Source organism: Hemicordylus capensis, chromosome 10 (assembly GCF_027244095.1).
Source record: "Hemicordylus capensis ecotype Gifberg chromosome 10, rHemCap1.1.pri, whole genome shotgun sequence".
In the NCBI taxonomy this organism is placed as follows: Eukaryota; Metazoa; Chordata; class Lepidosauria; order Squamata; family Cordylidae; genus Hemicordylus; species Hemicordylus capensis.
This window is the reverse complement of record NC_069666.1, coordinates 9967292-9988644: the sequence shown is the minus strand read 5'-3', so window position 1 is coordinate 9988644 and position 21353 is coordinate 9967292. Positions and strand designations below refer to the sequence as shown.

Sequence of the window (21353 nt, the reverse complement as noted above, 5' to 3'; positions counted from 1 at the left end):
CAGGGTTATCTCCAGTACTCGGTTTTATTCTACGGCTACTATGGCCAAGCTAGGAAGATCGGGAAAGCTGGCTATCGACTGCCCCTTGCTTATTTCCTGGTCGGGATGGCCGTCTTTGCCTACAGTTTCATCATCCTCTTAAAGAAGTAATGCAGCTCTTTGTACCCAAGTTCACCCAAACAGTATCGGTTTCTCTTGGGACTGGGCCACACACCCATGCAAGGTTTATTCTAAGTTTTGTTTCCTTCTGCACAAGAGGCAGATGCAGCCTCTGGCTCCTGGATTGTCTAACAGGAAGGAAGGAAGATTGATGGAGGAGAAAATGAGAATGAATAGAAAAAGAGGGAGGGAGGGAAAGAAAAAGACAGATAGGAAGCAAGAAAAATGGAGATTCCTTGCAAATAATGGGAAGCTCTGATATATTTATTGTACAACAGGAGTGGGGAGACTTGGATATCGAAGGCGAACACATTTCTTGGTCATTTTCAGCAGGGATGCGCACAAACAGAGGTTCATGCCACCAAACAGATTAGGACTGCAACAGTGCTGGGCATGCTTGTGTTAACCTGGCAAAGAGGCACCTTTTAACAGGGTGATTTTCTTTATTTAGCAGGGGGAGAGTAACTGGCCCTATCCACCCCCAGCACACTCCCTCCCATGGCTGTTGCTGGTATCTATCTTGTGTTTCTTTTTAGATTGTGAGCCCTTTGGGGATAGGGATCCATCTTATTTGTTTATTATTTCTCTGTGTAAACTGTCCTGAGCCATTTTTGGAAGGGCGGTATAGAAATTGAATGAATGAATGAATAAAATAAGAACCCACATGTAATGCCAGCACGCACATGGTGTCTCGGTATGTGTGGGCACCATTTGCATGACCAGCATGGTGTTGTTGACCACACAAATGGTGCCCGCGCATGCACAGATGCATGTGCACGCCAGTGCCACACACAGCTTCGTGGGGCAGTGCCGTCACAGCAGGAAGTGGCATGTGGGGGTGGAGAGCAGGTAAGGACCTGCTCTCCTCTCTTTTTTTAAGATTCTGCTTGCCGCACCCCTCTCTGTGGTGCCGAAACAGTTTGGACTTTGGCGCCGAACCAGTGCAAAAACCTCGTTCGCATCCCTAATTTTCAGTGCTCCTTTCCCCCTCCCAGGATGGCCAAAAATTCAAGAATGAGCCTAGCAAGTGCTTCTGATGAAAATTATACCTTTTGCTGGCGGGTCTTCTGTGCTTGGGATTACCTCATTGGCAACCTTGAGGCTGCAGAGAGCAAATCGGCAGCCATCGTTAACAGCATCAGGGTAAGCAACGCATTTTATTTTATTTTTACATTTCTAGCCTGCTTTCCCTCCAAGAACAGGTGGTAGGCCTGTATGCCAAGGGGCCAATTTTGAAGCGGGTCGGAGAGGACGCTTAGGAGCGATCATGTCTACTACTGTTGTAATGAATCTATGGATCCATTCTGTCTGCCCTTTCTGTCTTCTGCCTGCCCTGAACGGACTACCAGTCACTGGGTAATTCTGAGTTCTAGAAGTATGAAAGAGGGTAGAAAATATCTCGCCACCCCATGTGTGATTTCATAAATTGCTATCCTATCTCCCTGTAGTCCTGTTTCTAATGTCAGTATCTCAACCTCATCCCTCGATGACAGGTCCTGTCACCTCCAGCCACAATAGCCAAATGTCTTTATGGATGGGGATGATGCAAATCATAATCCAAAAGCACCTGCGGATCCAAGATTTGGGGTTCTCACCCTTGTATCCCCAGGTGCTGTTGGACTACACTTCCCATCACTCCCAGCCACAATGGCCAAGTGCTGTTGTAGCTGGGGATGATGAGATTTGTAGTCCAATAGCATCTGGGAAAACAAGGTTCAGGGACCTTGAAATGAAATGGTCCCTGGCACTTTTACCTTTCCTCATAAGTTAAATGCTCCAACCCCTTGATCCTTTTGATTACCATTTTTCTACTCCTTTCCCAGTTCTACGATGACCTAATTACATCTTATTAAATTATAAGTGTTCTTTGTTGGCCTTGCCTCTTGCTCCTTTCAAGTTGGCATGCCTCTCCCTTTTCTATTTGCAAACCAACATTGCCTCCCAGCTACACCCCTTGTGGGATGCCCCATCTTTAATTAAAACATGTTTTCTTCCCTTGCCAAACCATCAACTCATGGAGTGCACCTACGCTCTAACCTGCAACCAGTTCTAAACAATTTGAACGGTCATGTCATCCCTTCATTCAATAATTATCCCTGTGTGGGATAATTATATGTCCTGTAACCAGATATTGGATTATCAGGCTTTTTTGTTTACCATTGTGAAATAATTGTGCAAGCAATTGGTAGAAATGAATTCAGCTTGCATTCTGCAAGAATAGATACAATCCTGGCTGACACTGAAAATCTCTCCTCTACCCTGCTTGAAAACTGATTTGGATGTCTTTCAACCCAAAGCCTCCATCACGCATTCAGTTGATTCAGGGGGTCTCAACCTTGGGATATAACAGCCCTGCTGGATCAGGCCCAAGGCCCATCTAGTCCAGCATTCTGTTTCACACAGTGGCCTACCAGATGCTTCTGGGAAACCCACAGCTGCCCAGATGCCTCTCTCCTGCTGTTGCTCCCCTGCAACTGGTCTTTAGAAGCATATTGCCTCTTAGGCTGGAGGTGGCCTCAGACTAGTAGCCACTGATGGATTTGTCCATCATGTGTGAGTAAAGGACAAGGTAGAAGGGGTGGAAGTGGCTGTCTGCTGGGTTGAAGGGCTTTTCTTCCTACCTCATTAAAGTGTTGGATCCAGCTGCTGGGGAGGACAGAACCCTCCGACCCAATGGCTGCTTAGCAGACAATCACTTCCCCTCATTCCTACCTTATGTTTTACTCACAGATGAGCAGAAAACAGGAGTGTGTACAGCTCCCGAACTTGGGTAAGACACACCTCCTACCCTATTTCTGATCGTGCGAACTAGCCTTTAATGTCCCAAGTTGTGAGGCAGATAAGTAAAATTCTTCTTTTTCGGACTTGTTTAGTAATCAGTGTATGTTGGGCCAGGCTTGTACCAAATCTTTGCACTCTCTGTGTAACAGAAGTATCTTTAATAGTATGCAGATGAGTGAAGCCCCAAATCTTTTATAAAGAGAGACATCTAAATAATTATTTTTGTGTTTCTTTCAAGGAAGCCATACTGGAAGAGCAGGAAAAGAAGAAGAGCACAAACTTGTACGTGTGTGTGTGTGTGTGTGTGTGTGTGTGTGTGTGTGTGTAGGTAGATAGCATATAAGTAAGTAAGTGTGTGTGTGCGCTTTTTTTTAAATTAACTGTATCCTTCTGGGATCCAGATAATTTGTATGGATTGCTGTTTGAAGCTTTAAAATCCATCTGACTGGTGTGTGTGTGTGTGTGTGTGTAGATAGACAGAAAAACAGCATAAACCTGTATGCGTGTACATAAATATAAGTGTGTGTGTAATTAAATTTCCAGTCTCTTGTGCATGATTGCACAAAGCTCAGTATCTCTCTGATTTTTAAAGCATTTTTAAAATGGGCCACTGAAACAATCTGAATCCTTTGCTATCTGTCCTGTGTGTGGCCCTGTTTTCAGAGCAGTGACAATAACATTACGGATCATCGCAAACATCCTCGTCCTCCTCTCGCTTGCGGGAAGCATATACATCATCTACTTTGTTGTGGATCGGTCCCAAAAGTTAGAGCGGACAAAGAAGGAGCTGACCCTCTGGGAAAAGAACGAAGTAAGAGCACCCTCTTGGCTTTGACCCTCATCTGCACTATCGGCATCAGACTGTCCTACCTAACAGGGCTGTCCACTCCATATCCAAGAAACGTCTGCATGCATGGACCTTCATATTTTATGGACATTTCTGTGTTTTTAATTCTTGAACCTATGAAGCTGCTTCCTTCTGAGTCAGACCATTGGTCCAGCTAGCTCAGAACTGCATACACTGACTGGCAGCAACTCTCCAGGCTTTTAAATGGGTATTTCCCAGCCCTGCCTGGAGATGTCCGGAATTGAACCTAGGACCTTCTGCATGCAAAGCAGGGGCTCTACCAATGACTGAGCTATGACCCCATCAACAGCATTAGAAGCTGCCTTATATCGAGTCAGACCGTTGGTCCATCTAGCTCAATACTGTCTACACTGACTGGCAGCGGCTCTCCAAGGCTGAAGGCAGGAGTCTTTCCCAGGCCTGCTTGGAGATGCTGCCAGGGATTGAGCCTTGGACCTTCTGCATGAGATACTCCACCACTGAGCCGATCACCCTTCTCATCATGAACTGGACACATGGGGTTGCCTTTTACTGAGTCCGACTTTTCCTCCATCTAGCTCCAGTATTGACTAGTCTGACTGGAAATGGCTCCCTAGTGTGAAGGTCTTCCCCATTACCTGCTACCTGATCCTTTTTGTGCATGTTTTTAATTCACAGGGTTTCATCCTTTTTCGCCAGGGTTTGCACCTGGAACCTTCTGCAATGCAAAGCAGGTGCTCTTCCACAGACATGCACCAGTACGCTCATCAGCGGGGGTTAATTTCATTCTCCCTGTTGAGTGACAAACTCCGGGGATTGCAAGCAAAATTGCAGGCGGGGATTAATTGCATGCTCCCTCTTGAGGGACAAACTCCAGGGATTGCAAGCAAAATTGCAGGCGGGGATTAATTGCATGTTCCCTGTCGAGTGACAGACTTGGAGAAGCCGCTGCCAGTCTATGTAGACAATACTGAGCTAGATGGACCTATGGTCTGACTCTGTATATGGCAGCCTCCTATGTCCCTAAACTCCAGTGATTGCAAGCAAAATTGCAAGCGGGGATTAATTGCATGCTCCCTGTCGAGTGACAAACTCCGCTTTGTTGCTGTGTAATGTGCAAAATGGCCCTTCCTGAGAACTGAGCACCTGCCTAAGATCAGCACCTCCTGCCCTTCTTTCCAGGTAAGTGTTGTTGTCTCGCTGATCACAATGCTCGCACCCTCGGCTTTTGAACTAGTGGCTGCCTTGGAGATGTACCATCCCCGGACCACTCTGCGCTTTCAGCTTGCCAGGTATGAGAGATGGGCTGCATGAAGGCAGTGGGATGAGGAGGGCTGAAGCAATTTTGCATGGGCCTTTGTGCAGCGATCTAAGAAGATGCTGAAAGGCATCATCTCACAGTGCATGGGAGATGGCAATGGTAAACTCCTCCTGTATTCTACCAAAGAAAACCATAGGGCTTTGTGGGCGCCAGGAATTGAAATCCTCTTGATGGCACACTTTACCTTTACCTTTGGCCTGTGGAAGACAAAAGAGAGGCAAAGATTGTGGCAGGACCCATCTTCTGGCTGAATATACGACTGCTGTTGCTTCTACTACAACAGATTTATTTATTTATTTATTTATTTATTTATTTATCTATCTATCTATCTATCAAATGTGTAGACCGCCCCAAACCTCTGTCTCTGGTCGGTTTACAACAACATAAAACAAATAAAAATGAAAACCTTAAAACAATTTAAAACCACCGTCAAATTTAAAGGCTTGGATGAAAAAAATGTGTCTTTACGGACTTTTTAGAAGTTGTCAGAAATGGGGAGGCTCTTATTTCAGCAGGGGGCGCATTCTGGAGTCTCAGGGAAGCAATGGAGGAGGGCAGTCCCTGCATAGTTATCAGACAAGCTGGTGGCAACTCCAGACAGACCTACCTCTATAATATATATAAAGGTAAAGTGTGCCGTTGAGTCGGTGTCGACTGCTGGTGACCACAGAGCCCTGTGGTTGTCTTTGGTAGAATAAAGGAGGGGTTTACCATTGCCATGTCCCGCGCAGCATGAGATGATGCCTCCCAGCATCTTCCTGTATCGCTGCTGCCAGATACAGGTTTTTCCCTCATTCTGGGAAACATACCAGTGGGGATTCGAACCGGCAACCTCTAGCTTGCTAGTCAAGTCATTTCCCTGCTGCACCATAAGGTGACTACTATCTATCTATCTATCTATCTATCTAAATATGAATATATATTCCGTAAAAAAAGATGGCTGACAACAGAGAGTTAGAGGAAACCAAATTTAAGTTGAACATTTCGGCTTATGCCGTCATCAGCAACAGATGGATTAAACAACAACAAAATGCAGCTCGCAAGGTGGCAGTTAAGTTCTATAGATATACAACTTATCTCGCTTTTCAACCAAAGTTCTCAAAGCGGTTCCCAAATGCCTCACAATACGAAAAGCAACATAAGGTAGATTAGATACCAGAAACTGCTTTGCTTGCTGCACCTCTGCCCCCAAGAAACAGCTGGTCTCCTAAGCTGCACTCCTAATCTTGACTATGAATTGCCTGCCTCAGCATTCATTTCCCAAAAGGAATAAGACTGGATTTCCAGGTTAACTGCAGCATCCTTTCATCTCTGAAGGGTTGGAGATTTGCTCCCCTCAAAGACTGGGAACTCTCCCCCACTGTATGCTCAAACCAGCACAGGCTGGACATTGGTCTTCCATGTGGGCTGATCTTTCAACCTTGCAAATGAGCAGACAGCAGGGCTCAAGTTAAAGCTGCAGCTCCCCACTTCTCAGCTGTTGGGGTGTGTGAAAATCAAAGTTCACCTAGGGCACCAAAAACTGTAGGGCCGGGCCGGGCCGGGCCGGTCTCCCTCTGCTAAAGACAAGAGAACCACCACTTTCAAAGGTGCCTCTTTGCTCGGCTAGCAGGATTCTTGGCTAACTGACTGGTATATAGAATGAATGTAAAGGTAAGGTGTGCCGCCAAGTCCTGGCGACCACAGAGCCCTGTGGTTTTCTTTGGTAGAATACAGGAGGGGTTGACCATTGCCTCCTCCTGCACAGTCTGAGATGATGCCTTTCATGGCTGCTGCCCAATATAGTACCAGTGGGGATTCGAACCGGAAACCTTCTGCTTGTTAGTCAAGCATTTCCCCACTGTGGCAGTATATAGAATACAAGGTGGCAGTATATAGAATACAAGCTTCTAATATAGCTTCTTGGGCTGGCTGTATTTGCAGAGTTCTCGTCCTATACCTGGGAAACCTCTACAGCTTAATCATTGCTCTTCTCGACAAAGTGGATAGCATGAGCACTGACGTGAGTGATTTATTGCCTCGTTTCCTTCCCATGTGCTGCCCAGGTAATTTCGATGGGAGGGGCAGTAAGCCAGTAGATGAAATATATAAGTGCAGGTTGTGGGATGCCAATGGAAGTAACTGATTTCTGCATGTAGCAACTCCCTGAATGGGAAATGGTTTAGGCTATAGGGTGGGGTGTATCTGGGCTCATCCTCTCTGTTGCAAATGCTGTGTCTAGGGAGAAACACACTTCTCTGTCTGACAGGGGCATTGCCTTAAAAGATCTGGGCCCTGGGCCCCCTTTGGATAATTAAACCCAATCACCGCCCCCCCCCCCCCCGCACCCAAGAATAATTACCTGTATATGTTAAGGTCTCTAATATCATAATACAGCATCTCTGCAGGTAGAAGCAGCAGAGAACCAGGTGAGGCCCAGAGCCCTCTCCCCTGATCTCTCTGGAAGAGATCATGGAGGAGGAAGGTGGCTGATGAGATTGGGGGCTCTGAGCCATTCTTTGGGGGCAGAAGACTTAGAGAAAGATGATGTAAGATGCCTGTTCCTTAACATGTTAGGTTCTCATGATACCCCACTGCAATTTCAGAATGAAGATCTCAACAATGGAAGCAATGCATTGATTTCCACCACCATCTTCCCAACTAAAACCCGCCTGGAATATAACTTCTCAACAACCGTTTTCAATATGCAAATGGCACGGAATGTCACATTTCCACTGTTGGACAACAAGACGGCGATTTCTGAATATAACGCTCAAAGTCATCAGAATCAGTGCTGGGAGACCTACGTTGGCCAAGTATGCAGCTATCCTATAATATATATATATTTTTGTTTTAAGAACATAGGATCCTGCCTTCTGCTGAAGAAGCTTTGCATAGTAAATAATGAATAGCAAATAGAGACAATGGGCTCCTTGTCCCCAGAGAGCTCACAATTTAACAAGAAATCAAAAGGATACACCAGCAACAGCTGCTAGAGAGATGCTGTGCTGAGTTTGGAGTTGGATATGGTCAGTTGATCTCCCGCTGCTAAATAATATAAGACAGGGGATCCCAACCAGTGGTACTGAACTACAGTTCCCACCATCTGCAGCTACAATGTATTGTGCCTGGGGATGATGGGAGTTGTGGTTCAGCAACATCTGGAGTGCCACAGGTTGGGCACCCCTAAGAACCACCACTTTAAAGGGTGTCTCTTTGCTGAGCTATCAGACACAGAAAAGGCCAATTGGAATGGGCACTTCTGGCTTTTGAGTGCACAGAAGAGCGTCCCTTCTGCCTCTTCCATGTTTCAGGAGATGCTGAAGCTGTCGATCATCGACATGCTGTTCACAGTGGCGAGCATCCTGCTAATTGACTTCTTCCGGGGGCTCTTTGTCCGATACTTGAGTGACTGTTGGTGCTGGGATTTGGAAAGCAAGTTTGTGAGTATATGCTTCCTGTTTTTTAAAGGGGGGGGGAAATTGGGGGCACATTATGCAGATATGCATTATTTCTTCTCTCCCTGCAATGTGTTTCCCTTACTTCTGAGCTAAAAGTGAGAACTTTGGGGTCAGATCTTGTAGGGCGGGGGCTTGAGGCTATCCTCCCGCCAAGAAGTCCTCTCAGAATGGTGCTGCCTAACGACACAATGCTCTTCTGATAGGGTTGCCATGTCCCCCGGAATTTAGGGTAGCCCCGGGATTTGGCTCTTCCACCGGCTGCTAAATTCCACCCGGATGTACATGGATTTCACATGCGTTGCCCGGATTTTACTCTGGATCCGACCACATGGGAGGGCAGAGAAGGAGAGGAAAATATACAAATCTGTCAAATATATAACATGTAAATTAGTTGCGGCCTAATTTGTGTAATATGCAAATTAGGCCACCCAGATTTGGGAAGCTTGAATATGGCAACCCTATCCTCTGCAGAGGGTTCTGGGAAATAAAAATAAAAAATGGCCGCCACCAGCCTGGGGACGAGGATTCCCACTCACCTTATGGTTTAACCCAGGCCTGCTCACTGAAAGGCAAGGGCAAGCATCTAGAGCAGGGCTGCACAACATCCGCCTTCCAGCTGTTGCTGGACTACAGCTCCCACCATCCCTGACCATTGGCCAGTGTGGCTAGGGCTGATGGGAGTTGCGGTCCAACGACAGCTGGCAGGCCGAAGTGGTGCAGCCTGGATCTAGATCACTTTGGTTGCTCGCAGGTGCAGAATCTTTGCTTTGGACTGATCCTGGTTTCCCATTCCCACCACCCCTTTATTTTGTAGCCAGAATATGGAGAATTCAAAATAGCAGAAAATGTCCTGCATTTGGTCTACAATCAAGGGATGATTTGGTAAGCATTTTGTGCTTCTTGGGCCTGTTCTTGTCCATTGAAGTGGTTGCATCTCAGACTGGCCCATTTTGCTGAGCAGAGATTTGTTTGTAGTTGTCGGGCTATGTGTGTGAAGGTCAACAAAAGAAGTTGGGTTTGGTTGCTTGCTTGGTAGATGTAATGGCTTTCCTGTTGGGGGGGTAGGATGGCTAGCCCCAGAGCAAGGGCCAGACATACTGTGGCCCTAAGCCAGGGGTGGGTAAACTTGACCCTCCAGCTGGTTTTGAACTACAACTCCCATCATCCCCATCCACAATGGCTGGGGATGATGGGAGTTGTAGTTCAAAACCAGTTGGAGGGCCAAGTTCGCCTACCCCTGCCCTAAGCTATGTCACGCTTAAAAGACCGCATTACATTACAAAAAATCGTATTCTTCTAACAAAAAGGGCCATGAAAATAGAAATAATTAAAGCAGCTTTATTTTGTCTTGGCAAAGATGCAACAGAAAACTAATACTCTAGCAAAAACAGTTATCTTGCAACAAGCCTGTTTGCATTAGAAATACATTTTAAATAAAAACATATTATGTAGAACTTGACATTTAGTCATGTTTTTTTATTCAGAGGCTCCTCATAATGTGAGGCCCTAAGCTGCAGCTTACTTAGGCTGTGGCTAAATCCAGCCCTGCCCAGAGCTACCCCCTGTTTTACCCTCTTTCTATTCAGTGAGTGCAAGGACTTTGTTAGAGTAGGGATCTTTCCAGATAGCAATAAACTGGAGTGGGGGTTGAGAGTGGGTGGTTTACCACTTTCACTCAGGTTCCAAGTGCAGTCTTACTCCCTGTACTCACTTCCCTGCTACTTTCTAGTGCGATTTTATCTTCTATATACAGGAGAGCCTCATTACTCACAGGGGTTTCGTTCCTCACCTACCGCCGTGAGTAATGGAACCTCGAGTAACAAGGCATTACGGCTATGGGGAAAGGGGGGTTAGGTTCCAGGGTGGAGGGATACGAGGGATACATCCTCCGTGGTCACTTCCGGCCCTCTAGTAACCGTGGATACATGGGCTTTAATCCCATCATATCTGCAGATACTGTAAACAAGTGTCTATTAGACATCCTGCAGAACTGCGAATAATGAGGTCCTCCTGTAAATGCTGAGCAGGGATTTTGTGTATCTTTTGCAGCGCCACCTGCTGGCCAGCGCTTGCAATTTGAGAAGAATCCACCCTTTTCCATATCTATTTTTGTGGCTATTGGGGTAAAACGGTAATGTTATTTTGTCTTTATGGTTTATTTCCTAGGATGGGAGCCTTCTTTTCGCCTTGCCTACCTGCATTCAATGTTCTCAAACTAATAGGGCTGATGTACCTTCGCAGCTGGGCAGTGTTAACATGCAATGTTCCACATCAGCAAGTCTTCAGAGCATCAAGGTTAGTAAACAAACCCAAACCCAAACAAAAATATAATATCTTGTACATGTAAATAGAAACCCAGGCTGACATCAAGACTGACGAAGGAGTTGATCAACAAAATTGCACACCCACCGGAAAATAATGTCGCTGCACAAAATTTGTTTAATGTGATTGAAGGTTTTAATGGTTGTGTTTTAATTTGTAAACTGCCCAGAGATTTTATATGGGGCAGTAGTAGTCAAGTCAAGTTTATTTATGGTCAAAGACCAGAATTCAAAACATATGGACAAATAAAAATCAACAGTGCTTACAGTAGTTTGGTATAATGTCTCATTATATGGGGCAGTATATAAATGTGATAAATAAATAAGGGAGGAGAGCATGAATTGTCCCCTTTACTAAGCAGAGTCTGCCCTGGTTTGAATTTAAATGGGAGGCTAGATTTGTGAGTACTGTAAGACATTCCCCTCAGGGAATATGGGGCCGCTCTGGGAAGAGCACTTGCTTGCTTGCATGCAGAAGGTTCCAAGTTCCTGCCTGGCATCTGCAAGATCGGGCTGAGAGAGACTCCAGCCTGCAACCTTGGAAAAGCCAATCTAATGAGCTAGATGGGCCAATGGTCTGACTTGGTATAAGGCAGCTTCCTATGTGCCTAAGGACCAGTGCCCTAGGTGACCAGCTAGGTCTGCCAATTGGATGGGCCGACCCTGGCAAAATCCCTTGCACAAATGTTCCCTGCAATGGTTCCCCAGCAGTAGACCCACTAAAGGTGGCACACCTTGTGGCACAAGCAAAAATATGTGTGCGCTAGGGCAGAACTAGTCTGGAACACAGTCTCTTGGCACAGCACAACATCCGTGTGTTTGCAAAAGACATCTGCACAAATTAATTGCTTTGTTAATCTGGATGTCAGCCATACGCTCTCGGGAGGAGGAAAACAGTAACGTGGGTGCTGTAATTCTTTGGGCCCTTCTGCTTTCCGGAAATGTCTATGAAGAACATTTACATGTTCTTTAGACGGTGTACATCTAGGCAGTGTACACTGCCTAAAGGTAAAGGTAAAGTGTGCCGTCAAGTCGATTTTGACTCCTGGCACCCACAGAGCCTTGTGGTTTTCTTTTGGTAGAATGCAGGAGGGGTTGACCATTGCCTCCGCCTAGAGATATACATATCAGGTGGTACAGTAGATACATAAAATAAATATTAAAAATTAGATTGTTAGGAGAGGAGCGTCACTGTGTGACACCCCCCCCCCAGTAAGAATCCAAGGCTGCTACTGGTTGGTGAGTAGCTTCGAGGCGTCTGTAATGGCACATAGAACCCTTGGCTCCTATGGCATTGCTTCCAAGGCAGTGCAGAGAGCCCAGGTGATTATTCTCTGGTCCTTTTGTTAATGGAACTTGTCGGAGTCCATTTCCTAAGTGACTGCATTGTTTTAAGAATGTGGCGTAGACGCTGGCCGTGCAGGGGGTGCTGTGGGGGATCTGGGCAAGAACTGGACTGCAGGGAAGAGACTGGAGACTGCTCTGGGGTTATATTTTAACATGTATGTCTGTGTTTCCTCCAAGGAGCCCAGAGCGGTTACTTTTATCCCCACAACAACCCAGTGAGACAGGGTTAGGCTGAGAGATAAGTGACTGGCCCCAAGTCACCCAGTGTGTTTCATGGATAAATGGGGATTTGAACTCGGTTCTCCCCAGTCTTAGTCCAGTGCTCTAACCATTACACCACAGTGGCTCTTTCCCCACTCCCTTTCCCCTCCTTCCCCCGCCCCCCCTCTCCTTCATTTTAAACTAAAGCCATGCCAGAATTAGGGGCAGGACAGGAGAAGACAGAAAAGGAATGAGGGAAGCAAAACCATTACCCAGGGAAGAAACTCCGTTTTGTTACCCACACGTGTTCTGTTGAGCTTCCTCCCCAAAGACTGGCGTCTGAAGTGGGCATCAAGGAACCCTTGCCCCAGTCCCACACACTCTCATATTCTGCCTCTTTCCTGGCTACTTGGCTACCATGATGGTGGCAATGGCCGTCATGTTGCACCCAACAGGTGGGTGAATGGTTGCGCTTTCTTCTCCTTGCCCACGCAGTTTGGTGAAGCGGAGAGAGAATGCTTCTCTAGCCTAGAGTTGCTGTGCTACTGCTGGCAGGAGCACTAACATGACTTTCCCCTGCAGGTCTAATAACTTCTACCTGGCTATGTTGCTCTTCATGCTGTTTCTGTGTATGCTGCCGACCATATTTGCTATTGCCCGCTATCAGCCCTCTCCCAACTGTGGACCATTCAGGTGAGTGGATGCTGAGGCTGTTTTTCTTTCTTTCTTTCTTTTTTTGTTTTAAAACCTCAGGACAGTTCGGATTTTAGAGTCTGCTGGAAATTGGAAGTGTTCTTAAGTGTTCTATGTGCTATGATAGTATTACTAAGAGGCATGCTTAAGGCTGGCAAAATCCCTTCTCTAACAACAACTACTACTGCTGCTGTTGGAGATACAGGTGGACCTTACTATCCGCGGGAATTCCTTTCCCGCCGGTTTCCGGCGAGGAAATTGAGTCTATGGGGATTGGGGGTGGTTAGCTTCCTACAGGGCAAAAAAGGACACAAAACGGCAGACACAGGAGCAAAACGGTGTACACCATGACTGACTCAGTATATGGCCGCTTCCTATGTTCTGTGGCCACACACCCCACTTAGATACAGTAGATGCAGCAATTTGGAGGGTTGATTCAAACACAGCCACCGAGGGGGAGGTGTGTGTCTCCAGAGGTTCCCCCTCCCCACCCCACGGCCTTCCCCAGTCTCAAATGTCCCATTTTGGTCTGTTTTCAGCCCATTCCGGGCCTCTCTGCATGGGCAGTGGCCATTTTGGAGGCCGCCATGCATGCACACTGGCCATTTGCGTGGCTGGGTTGAGTTCGAGCCGAGCCAGTTCGCTTGTGAGCCTGCTTGACCTCGAGCCGGCTCACATACCCTTACCCCCAGCCCCATTTTGCAGGCTTAGGCCCCTGTGCCACCGCCCAAAAATGTCTTGGCCGTGATCAGGAAATGACTTTGCAGTGCTGGGAGTTTTCTTAGAGAACAATGGATTTCTTCCCCATCCTAGCGGGCAAGCAAAGATCTATGACATCGTGTTTGAAACCATTCAGGCTGATTTTCCGGTCTGGTTCAACAACGCAATCGCTTACATGAGCAGCCCTGTCGTCGTCCTCCCGGCTTTGCTACTTTTGTTGTAAGTTGACAAGTCTCTTGGCTCTTTCACTGCGAGCATTACTGCTGCAGCTGAGCGACACTTTCAAAAGAATCTTGAACTGAGTCAGACCCTTGGTCCTTCTCGTTCAGTATTGTCTGCACTGGTTGGCAGCAGTTCTCCGGTGTCTCCAATGTGGCTCTTTCCCAGCTTTGCTGGGGAATTGCCAGAGATGCAACCTGAGGCCTTCTGTATGCCAAGCAGGTGCTCCATCACTAAGCTATGGCCTCTTGCCCATCTCCTGCATATGGGAATCCCTATTCCATTGCAAGGAATAATAATGACGGAAACTGACTGTTGTAGTTATGGTTGGATCCCTGTGCCCTAGAGAGATGAGATTCAGATATGGCCTTGTGTTCCTTTCTTCCAGCATGCTAATTTATTATCTGCAGAGTATTGCAAGGTCATTAAAATTCACTAACAATCAACTGAGGATGCAGATCCAGAATGTAAGTCCTGATCAAAAGCAGTCATATTGCCCATTTTTCTTCTTCTTAGTGGCTGTCCATAAAAGGGCTCACTTTAATTAAAAGTCTGAAGGGTGTGGGAGAGGGGGCATGTCGCAAGATCAATGCTGTATATGCAACCTTTATTTGCTGTCTGTGTTTCATTTTTTTTAAAGTGATTAAGTAATCACAGGCCTTTAGTTAATTAACTTTGTGTGCATTCTAGGAAAGAAATGCAGACAAGAAAAAAGTGGTCCAGATCACAGCAGGTAAAAAAGGGATGCTCACCAACCTCTCTATCATCAAAGCACCTGGCTTCATTTGATGTATGTTCTTTGGGACAGAGGCCATTTCTTTTCACAAGATACAATAATCTGCCTTCATATCACTGTTGTAGCAAGAGATGAGCATAATTCCTGTTGATGTTAGTAGGAGAGTGTTGAGGCCTGGCAGGGTTGGAAGCAAACAATGTGGTTAAATGTGGTTAGAATCCAGAGTGGGTGAACGAGGATCTGGGACATATGTGGTCAAAGATGGGCTGATGGTTAGGTTTCAGAGCAGGCAGGTAAGGCAAGAAAAGAGTCTGTTTTGTACCTTGTCTTGTGGACCAGTTGCCCAGATTGGAAAGCCAAGTCCAGAGAGCTCTTTTTATAGAGCTCCCCAAGTCACCTGAATTCCTATTCACATGTTACATTCAACACTCGTACAATCTCTGTGCAACATACTTGGGTATTCAATCAATCAATCAAAGTTTATTACGGTCTATGACCAGCACAACAAGGGGTACTTGGGTATTCACATGTTACACTGAACATGAGAACAAGTACATATATACAGACATCTGAATGCAGGTACAACATAATGAGGTCATTCAGACAATCAAAAACCGTGTTCTACCCGGGTTTGGGAGCTGTGTGTGCTCCCAATTTTCAGTTGTGTGGAAGCAAGATAGGAGGAAAGCCTAGGTAGAAGTGATTGTGTGGAAGCAAGGTAGGAGGAAAAGCTACCCAGATTTCCCTCCTACCTTGCTTTCACACAATCACTTCTACCCAGTTTTCCCTCTTATCTTCCACACAACTGAAAACTGGGAGCACACACAGCTCCCAAACCCAGATAGAATGCAGTTTTTGATTGTGTGAATGAGCTCAATGTCTGATAGGACTTTTGTCTTCTGGCTGGTTTCAGTTTCCTTTCCTGTAGAGTGGCAATGCCCCCCGAAATTCTAGGTTTCACCCGGATTTTAAGCATCTCACCCAGATTGCTTAGCCTACCCAGATTCACCTGGATTTCAGCTTTCTTTCTTTTTTCTTTTAAAAAAAGCTAAGCTCCAGCCCCTGTAGAAGTGGAGTTATGGAGCAAAACGTGCAGTCACTATTCTGCTCAAAAATTATTTTCAAGCCAATTTACATAATATGCAAATTAGGCACTCAGATTTGGAGAGCCAGAATATGGCAACCCTACTTTCCTGTCACTGTTGGGGGACAGTCTCACCAGTCTCTCCCTCATAAGCTGTCCCAGTGGCACAGAGGGTCCCTGGATCAATTCGGTTGGCACCTGATAGAGAGGCAAGCATGTTACGATGCAGCCATCATCTGGTTCAGTGGTTTGCAGACTGTTACCCTTACATCTCTTATTCTTCCTTCTGCAGGGATAGCTGATTGGGTGATCACACAGGGTGGGGCTAACCTGTAGCCTAAAAAGGGGCAGTATTGTGCATGAGGGACTCTGGATCAGGTAGGACATAACAGCTGCACATTGGACTGGAAGATCAGTAGCAGCGATCAAGTTATCTTTCCAGGAAGCATGTCCACCAGCATCAATCCTTCTGATTAAAAGACTCCAAGGAACCACCAAGGTTCCATGGGGCACTCTTTGAAAACCGCGATCCTAGCGCATATACTGACATGTTATTCCTACGTTTTAGCCCAAATCCCAAATCTAGAAGGAAACGACAAGAGGCTGGAGCCCGAGAGCGACCTCATCAGCCAGGAGTCTTCAGCTCGGTCCTCGACTCCGAGGAAGAACGGCAGCGTGGTGAATTTTGAGTCTCCCAAAGGCAGCCGCATACAGACCATCTCTCAGTCTGTCCCGCAGCCCGAAATACCTCCGCCAGCCAGCCCAGCCCCAGCCAACCCTGCCCCAGTGGCTCCGACGCCTGTGGTCCCAGCACCCATCACACCCACTCCTTCTCTTCCTAGCATACCGAGGCCAAGAGCTGAACCAGTGGCCAATAGGTAAGTCCTTCATTGGAAGCTGCGTTATACCGAGTCAGGCCATTGGTCCATCTAGCTCCGTATTGTCTACACCAGGGGTTCCCAAACGGGGAGCCTCCTGATGTTGCTGGGGCTGGTGGGAGTTGTAGCTGGGGCTGATGGGAGTTGTAGTTCAGCAACATCTGGACACACCCCATTTGGGAACACCCCATTTGGGAACACCCCATTTGGGAACCCCTGGTCTACACTGACTGGCAGTGGCTCCCCAAGATTGCAAGTGGGAGTCTTTGCCAGCCCTACCTGGAGATGCTGCCAGGGATTGAACCTGAGACCGTCTGCATGCAAGCACGCGGATGCTCTACCACTGAGCGACTATGGCCCTATCCTCTTCCCCTTGAGTTCTGCACGGAAAATGGATGGTTGTACGTACATGCAGTGTTTTTCAGTTACGTGGGTCATGCCCCTGCTAACTGGGCAAAGAGGCACCTTTTAAAAGTGGTGACTCTCTTTATTGAGCAGGGGGAGAGCAACTGGCCCTATCCAGCCCCAGCATGGCATCCCTCCAGTGACTGCCCTTTGGGGACATGGATCCATCTTGTTCGTTATATCTTGATGTAAACTGCTTTGAAAACTTACGTTGAAAAGTGGTACATAAATATTTGTAGTAGTTTGTACTAGTAGTTATATAAGAAAGCTGCCTTATATGGAGTCGTGGGACCGTTGGCCTATCTTGTTTTGTATTGTGAATCCCCATATCACTTCAAAGCCATTGCTTTTAAGCTGAGTCTATTCTTGCATTCAGCTGCAGATCCTCATGTGCTGAGCAATCAAATGTTGCACATACATGTGTGAATCAGGCCTTGAACTGTAATCCTATTCCTCAGTGTAGGATATATTTCCTACTTACTAGAATCTGTCAGTCTGTCTGTCTGGTGTTAGTTACGTCCATGGTGCTTTACATAGACTGGGAAGACAGGCCTCTGCCCCAAGGAGTTCACAATTTGAAACTGACACAAGGAAAACAACATAGGAAGGATAAGACTATTGATGGGTATAGGCTACCTCTAGGTTCAGAGGCAGAATGCCTCTGAATACCAGCTATAAGGGGGACAGTGGCAAACTTCATCTCTTGGTTGTGAGCTTCCCAGTTCCTCTTTCTACATCAGCTGGTCTGCCGAGGATCTCCACATTTCCCATGGAAGTTGCGCATGTAACAAAGGATTCTGGGGACAGGGGGAAGTGATCTTAGGGGGCATACTCAGTTCCCCCCAGAGTGCTAGTCTGGCCTTCCCATCACTCCATAACAGCAATTTAATTTGAGCCGAATCCCTGCATTTTGCAGGACCCGACTGAGTTTGATGGGAGAGCAATGGCACCCTACCTTCACACTCTAACATACCCGAAAGATCACTGGGCTTTCTCAAGGGCAGGACTTAACGCCCTTGCCTGGGTGCTCCTTGAGGGCAGATATCGTTAAATCCCCCTTGCATGTAGTCCTTGCGGTGTGGAAGAAACCGAATCGATTACACATGTGCTTTTGCACTGTAGATTTTAGTCTGATATGTGACGCAATTTGGTTTTGCCCTTTTTACTGGAATTTCTGGGCCACTCTTATGACTTCCATGTAACATTGCCGTCAGGCTCTCGGTACAGCCTTCCGCTGCCAAAGGAGGCTGAGGTGGCCTCAGAGGGGGAGCCTTTGAGGCTTACAGGCAGGGCTTGTTCCATTCACCAGCCCGGCCCTAGTGTTGCTACCCCCAAGGCCCAGTCAGCGTCCCAGGGCTCCTTCCACGCTGAGCCTTCCTCCTGGACTGGCCCCTCATCACCGGCCACTCCTCCTTTATATAGCTCCTGACAGCTGGGGCAAGTCTCCCGAGATTTCACCTTGAGATCTCGTGAGAGCTGCTCCCAATCCTGCGAAACTCTGCTGTCTGTTGATAGCGAGGCAACATCTCCCTGCCAGGGCCAGCGTGAACGTTTCTGGGTGGGCGCATTGAAGTCTACTTCTTCCCCCGATAGGGTCCTCCCTGCAAGATCCGAGTGGGGAAAGCCGGGCCCCGACATGAAGCTTGCCGCGCGGGTTGCTCCACTTTGGGGGTCCCCCAACAATTGCTGTTAGCAGACCAAAGGTATCGGGTCACCTATAACATCGCGAAGCAGGAGTGGAGCTATAACTGAGCAGATGGGTTCAAAGGACCAAGGCTCCCCAGCTCTTGAGGGGCCCCCAGCTCCATCCCTCCCTATCTTCTTCATCATCTCCCTCACTCCAAATGGCTTCTGGGAAGAGGGGGGCGAACACAGGCGCCCTCTCCCCTCCCTACACCCCTGTTGATAAGTTTAGCTTTTTGGCATCCAAATGGCGGCAATCTATGACAGCAGTTTGAGTAGTTGTGTTTAGTTTTGATTTCTAGCACCTGTTCTTAATTGTGTTCCTTCTTGTTGGCCTCTGGCCGTAATGAAGACATTATTTCATCCAGACTCCGCTCCCACAGAGTGCTAGCCTGGCCTTGCCATCACTCCTCATGGACAGAGGGTAGGTTCTAGAAGAGATTCAGGGCACCTGCATGCCGCAGGGAAAGGCTGGGAGGAAATGACAAGCTGCCTCTCAGGAAAAATAGGTCCACAGTGACCTCATGGAAGCATGTCGCTTGAACACCAGCTGGTGTATACTGAACCCCACTGTGCCTTTTGGTCTGTCTCTCCAGATTCCCAAGTAGCGCCCACGGGAGCGCAAGCGAGCTCTGCAAAGCCAAGGCCCACACGCCCATGAAGTTCAAGAAGCGGGTGGAAGATGTCCACTCGGAGCCTTTGTTTAGAAAGAGCCTCCGGCAAGCCAATCCTGACCCCCACGGGCCTCGGGCTCCGGCTTTTGTGGGCCGCCGAGCTCACACGGCCAGGTATTATATTGTCAACGAGCACGAGCCACGGAAAAAGCTCCTCCGCTCAACGATGCGGCTGCCAAGGAACTTCCGAATGGATGAATCGGGCGAGATAGTGGAGCTGTACCCACGGAATGTCCGGAGGTACGTCGTCCGCACACCACACGGGGTGTACTCCCCTCACTTCAGTGAAGAGGAGGAGGAAGAAGAGTTGAGGAGGGGCATGGCAAACCGATCTCACCGCCCACGGTCCCTCTCCGACCTCCGAGTGGCGCCCCGTTTCTACATCGGGGAATGTGCTGACAGCCAAATTCTGACCAGCAAGGCCTTGGCAAAAATGCACTACAAATCTTGGGAAGACGGCTTTGGGCTAGGATTCGACAGGCCCCAACATGCCCACCGCAAGATTCATGTGCGGAACATTGACCTAGATCAGCGCTACCCAGAACACCATGTGAAGGCTAAATCCAAGCCGAAGCCTGAACCGTGCCCAGCTGAGTCTGACTCCATTTCCATTGGTTCCAGTAGTGACCAACCAACCAGCGGCAATGATCAGTATATCCAAGTCATTCCTAGCAAAGAGAAGTACCTGAAATCTGGTACGAAAGTAACCAGGAAGAAATCCAAGACTGGTATTGACCTCAATATGGCGGAGGCTAATGAACTGATATGCTCGAATGTTTAGGAGAAATACTGGATTCTCCGAGGACAGAACCTTGGGTCCCCAGATATTGTTGCACTACAAATCCCATTATCCTTGGCCATCATGGCCTTTGTGGCTGGGGGTGATGGGAGTTGTAGTCCCAAGAGGACCCAAGATTGGAAACCTCTGTTCTGTGGATGCCCTTCATGAGTCAGAAACTGCCACATATTTCTATATTGTTTTTAAAGGCTAATGCATCCTACACAGGGAAAACACTGCTTTAGTCCCTGTACTAAGGCAAGTTTCTTTATCCAATCATTTCTGGCTGAATTATTTTGCTGTAAAATTATATTGCGCTAGTACCAGTGAGTGCTCTGAAGCATCCAAGATAAGCATACAAGATCATGGTGAAGTTATTCCATTCTCTTATTATTCATGATGTATGTAAAGACCCATTCGCACATTATGTTCAACACTTGTACAACAAGCGTACAGTCCGGGGTGTAGCGAGGGGAGAGGGAGGGGGCCCCTGTTCACCCCTCTCCCTGATGGACCCTCGAAGTAAGGGAGATAATGAAGAAAAGAGGGAGGGGAGGAACTTGGTGGCCCTCAGGAGCTGGGGGGCCCGGGTTCTTTGAACCCATCCGCTCAGTTATAGCTACGCCCCTGTGTCCGGTCTACACAGGTACAGATCTGTACACAGATCTGGATGGACAGTATATATTGCAGTTACTGATTTGTTACAGTACCCAACTCACTGCTGGTATTCCATAAATATTAAACAGTAGTGGATGTACATGGTTGATCACCATCTACCTTGGATTCAGTTCCCTTCTTGACCTCAGTGGTTGTTGCTTTGCTCTGGTTTCAAACAGCACCTTTCAAATGTAAAAACTAAGGCTGCTGCCTTTTAACTGGTAGATTAATCAACTAAAGCTCTTGGGATGAATATTGATTGGTGAGGCTGACGAAGATCTTGCCTGTTGATTTTTCAGCATTTTTGGTTCTGGTGAATTCCTGTAATACTTAAATCTTGGAGAGTCAATTCACATAGATTGTGGTGGCCAGCCTGAGATACTGTAGCTGTTGTTGGACTACAACTCCCAGCATCCCCATCCACATTGCC

General features: G+C 47.3%; 1 protein-coding gene across 1 annotated transcript in view; it reads left to right on the top strand.

Annotated features, from left to right (window-relative positions):
* Window positions 1-21032, top strand: part of TMC3 (transmembrane channel like 3) — a 40810-nt gene extending 19778 nt beyond the window's left edge. The window contains exons 11-26 of the mRNA XM_053272500.1: window positions 4-146; window positions 1155-1302; window positions 3179-3222; window positions 3604-3751; window positions 4949-5058; window positions 7011-7089; window positions 7475-7882; window positions 8381-8509; window positions 9342-9409; window positions 10694-10822; window positions 12979-13089; window positions 13903-14028; window positions 14417-14495; window positions 14719-14761; window positions 16417-16726; window positions 19411-21032. Of these exons, the coding sequence (XP_053128475.1) occupies window positions 4-146; window positions 1155-1302; window positions 3179-3222; window positions 3604-3751; window positions 4949-5058; window positions 7011-7089; window positions 7475-7882; window positions 8381-8509; window positions 9342-9409; window positions 10694-10822; window positions 12979-13089; window positions 13903-14028; window positions 14417-14495; window positions 14719-14761; window positions 16417-16726; window positions 19411-20269 (2934 nt within the window). The 3' untranslated portion in view covers window positions 20270-21032. The remainder of the gene's footprint in view (window positions 1-3; window positions 147-1154; window positions 1303-3178; window positions 3223-3603; window positions 3752-4948; window positions 5059-7010; window positions 7090-7474; window positions 7883-8380; window positions 8510-9341; window positions 9410-10693; window positions 10823-12978; window positions 13090-13902; window positions 14029-14416; window positions 14496-14718; window positions 14762-16416; window positions 16727-19410) is intronic.
* Window positions 21033-21353: the final 321 nt, after the last annotated feature.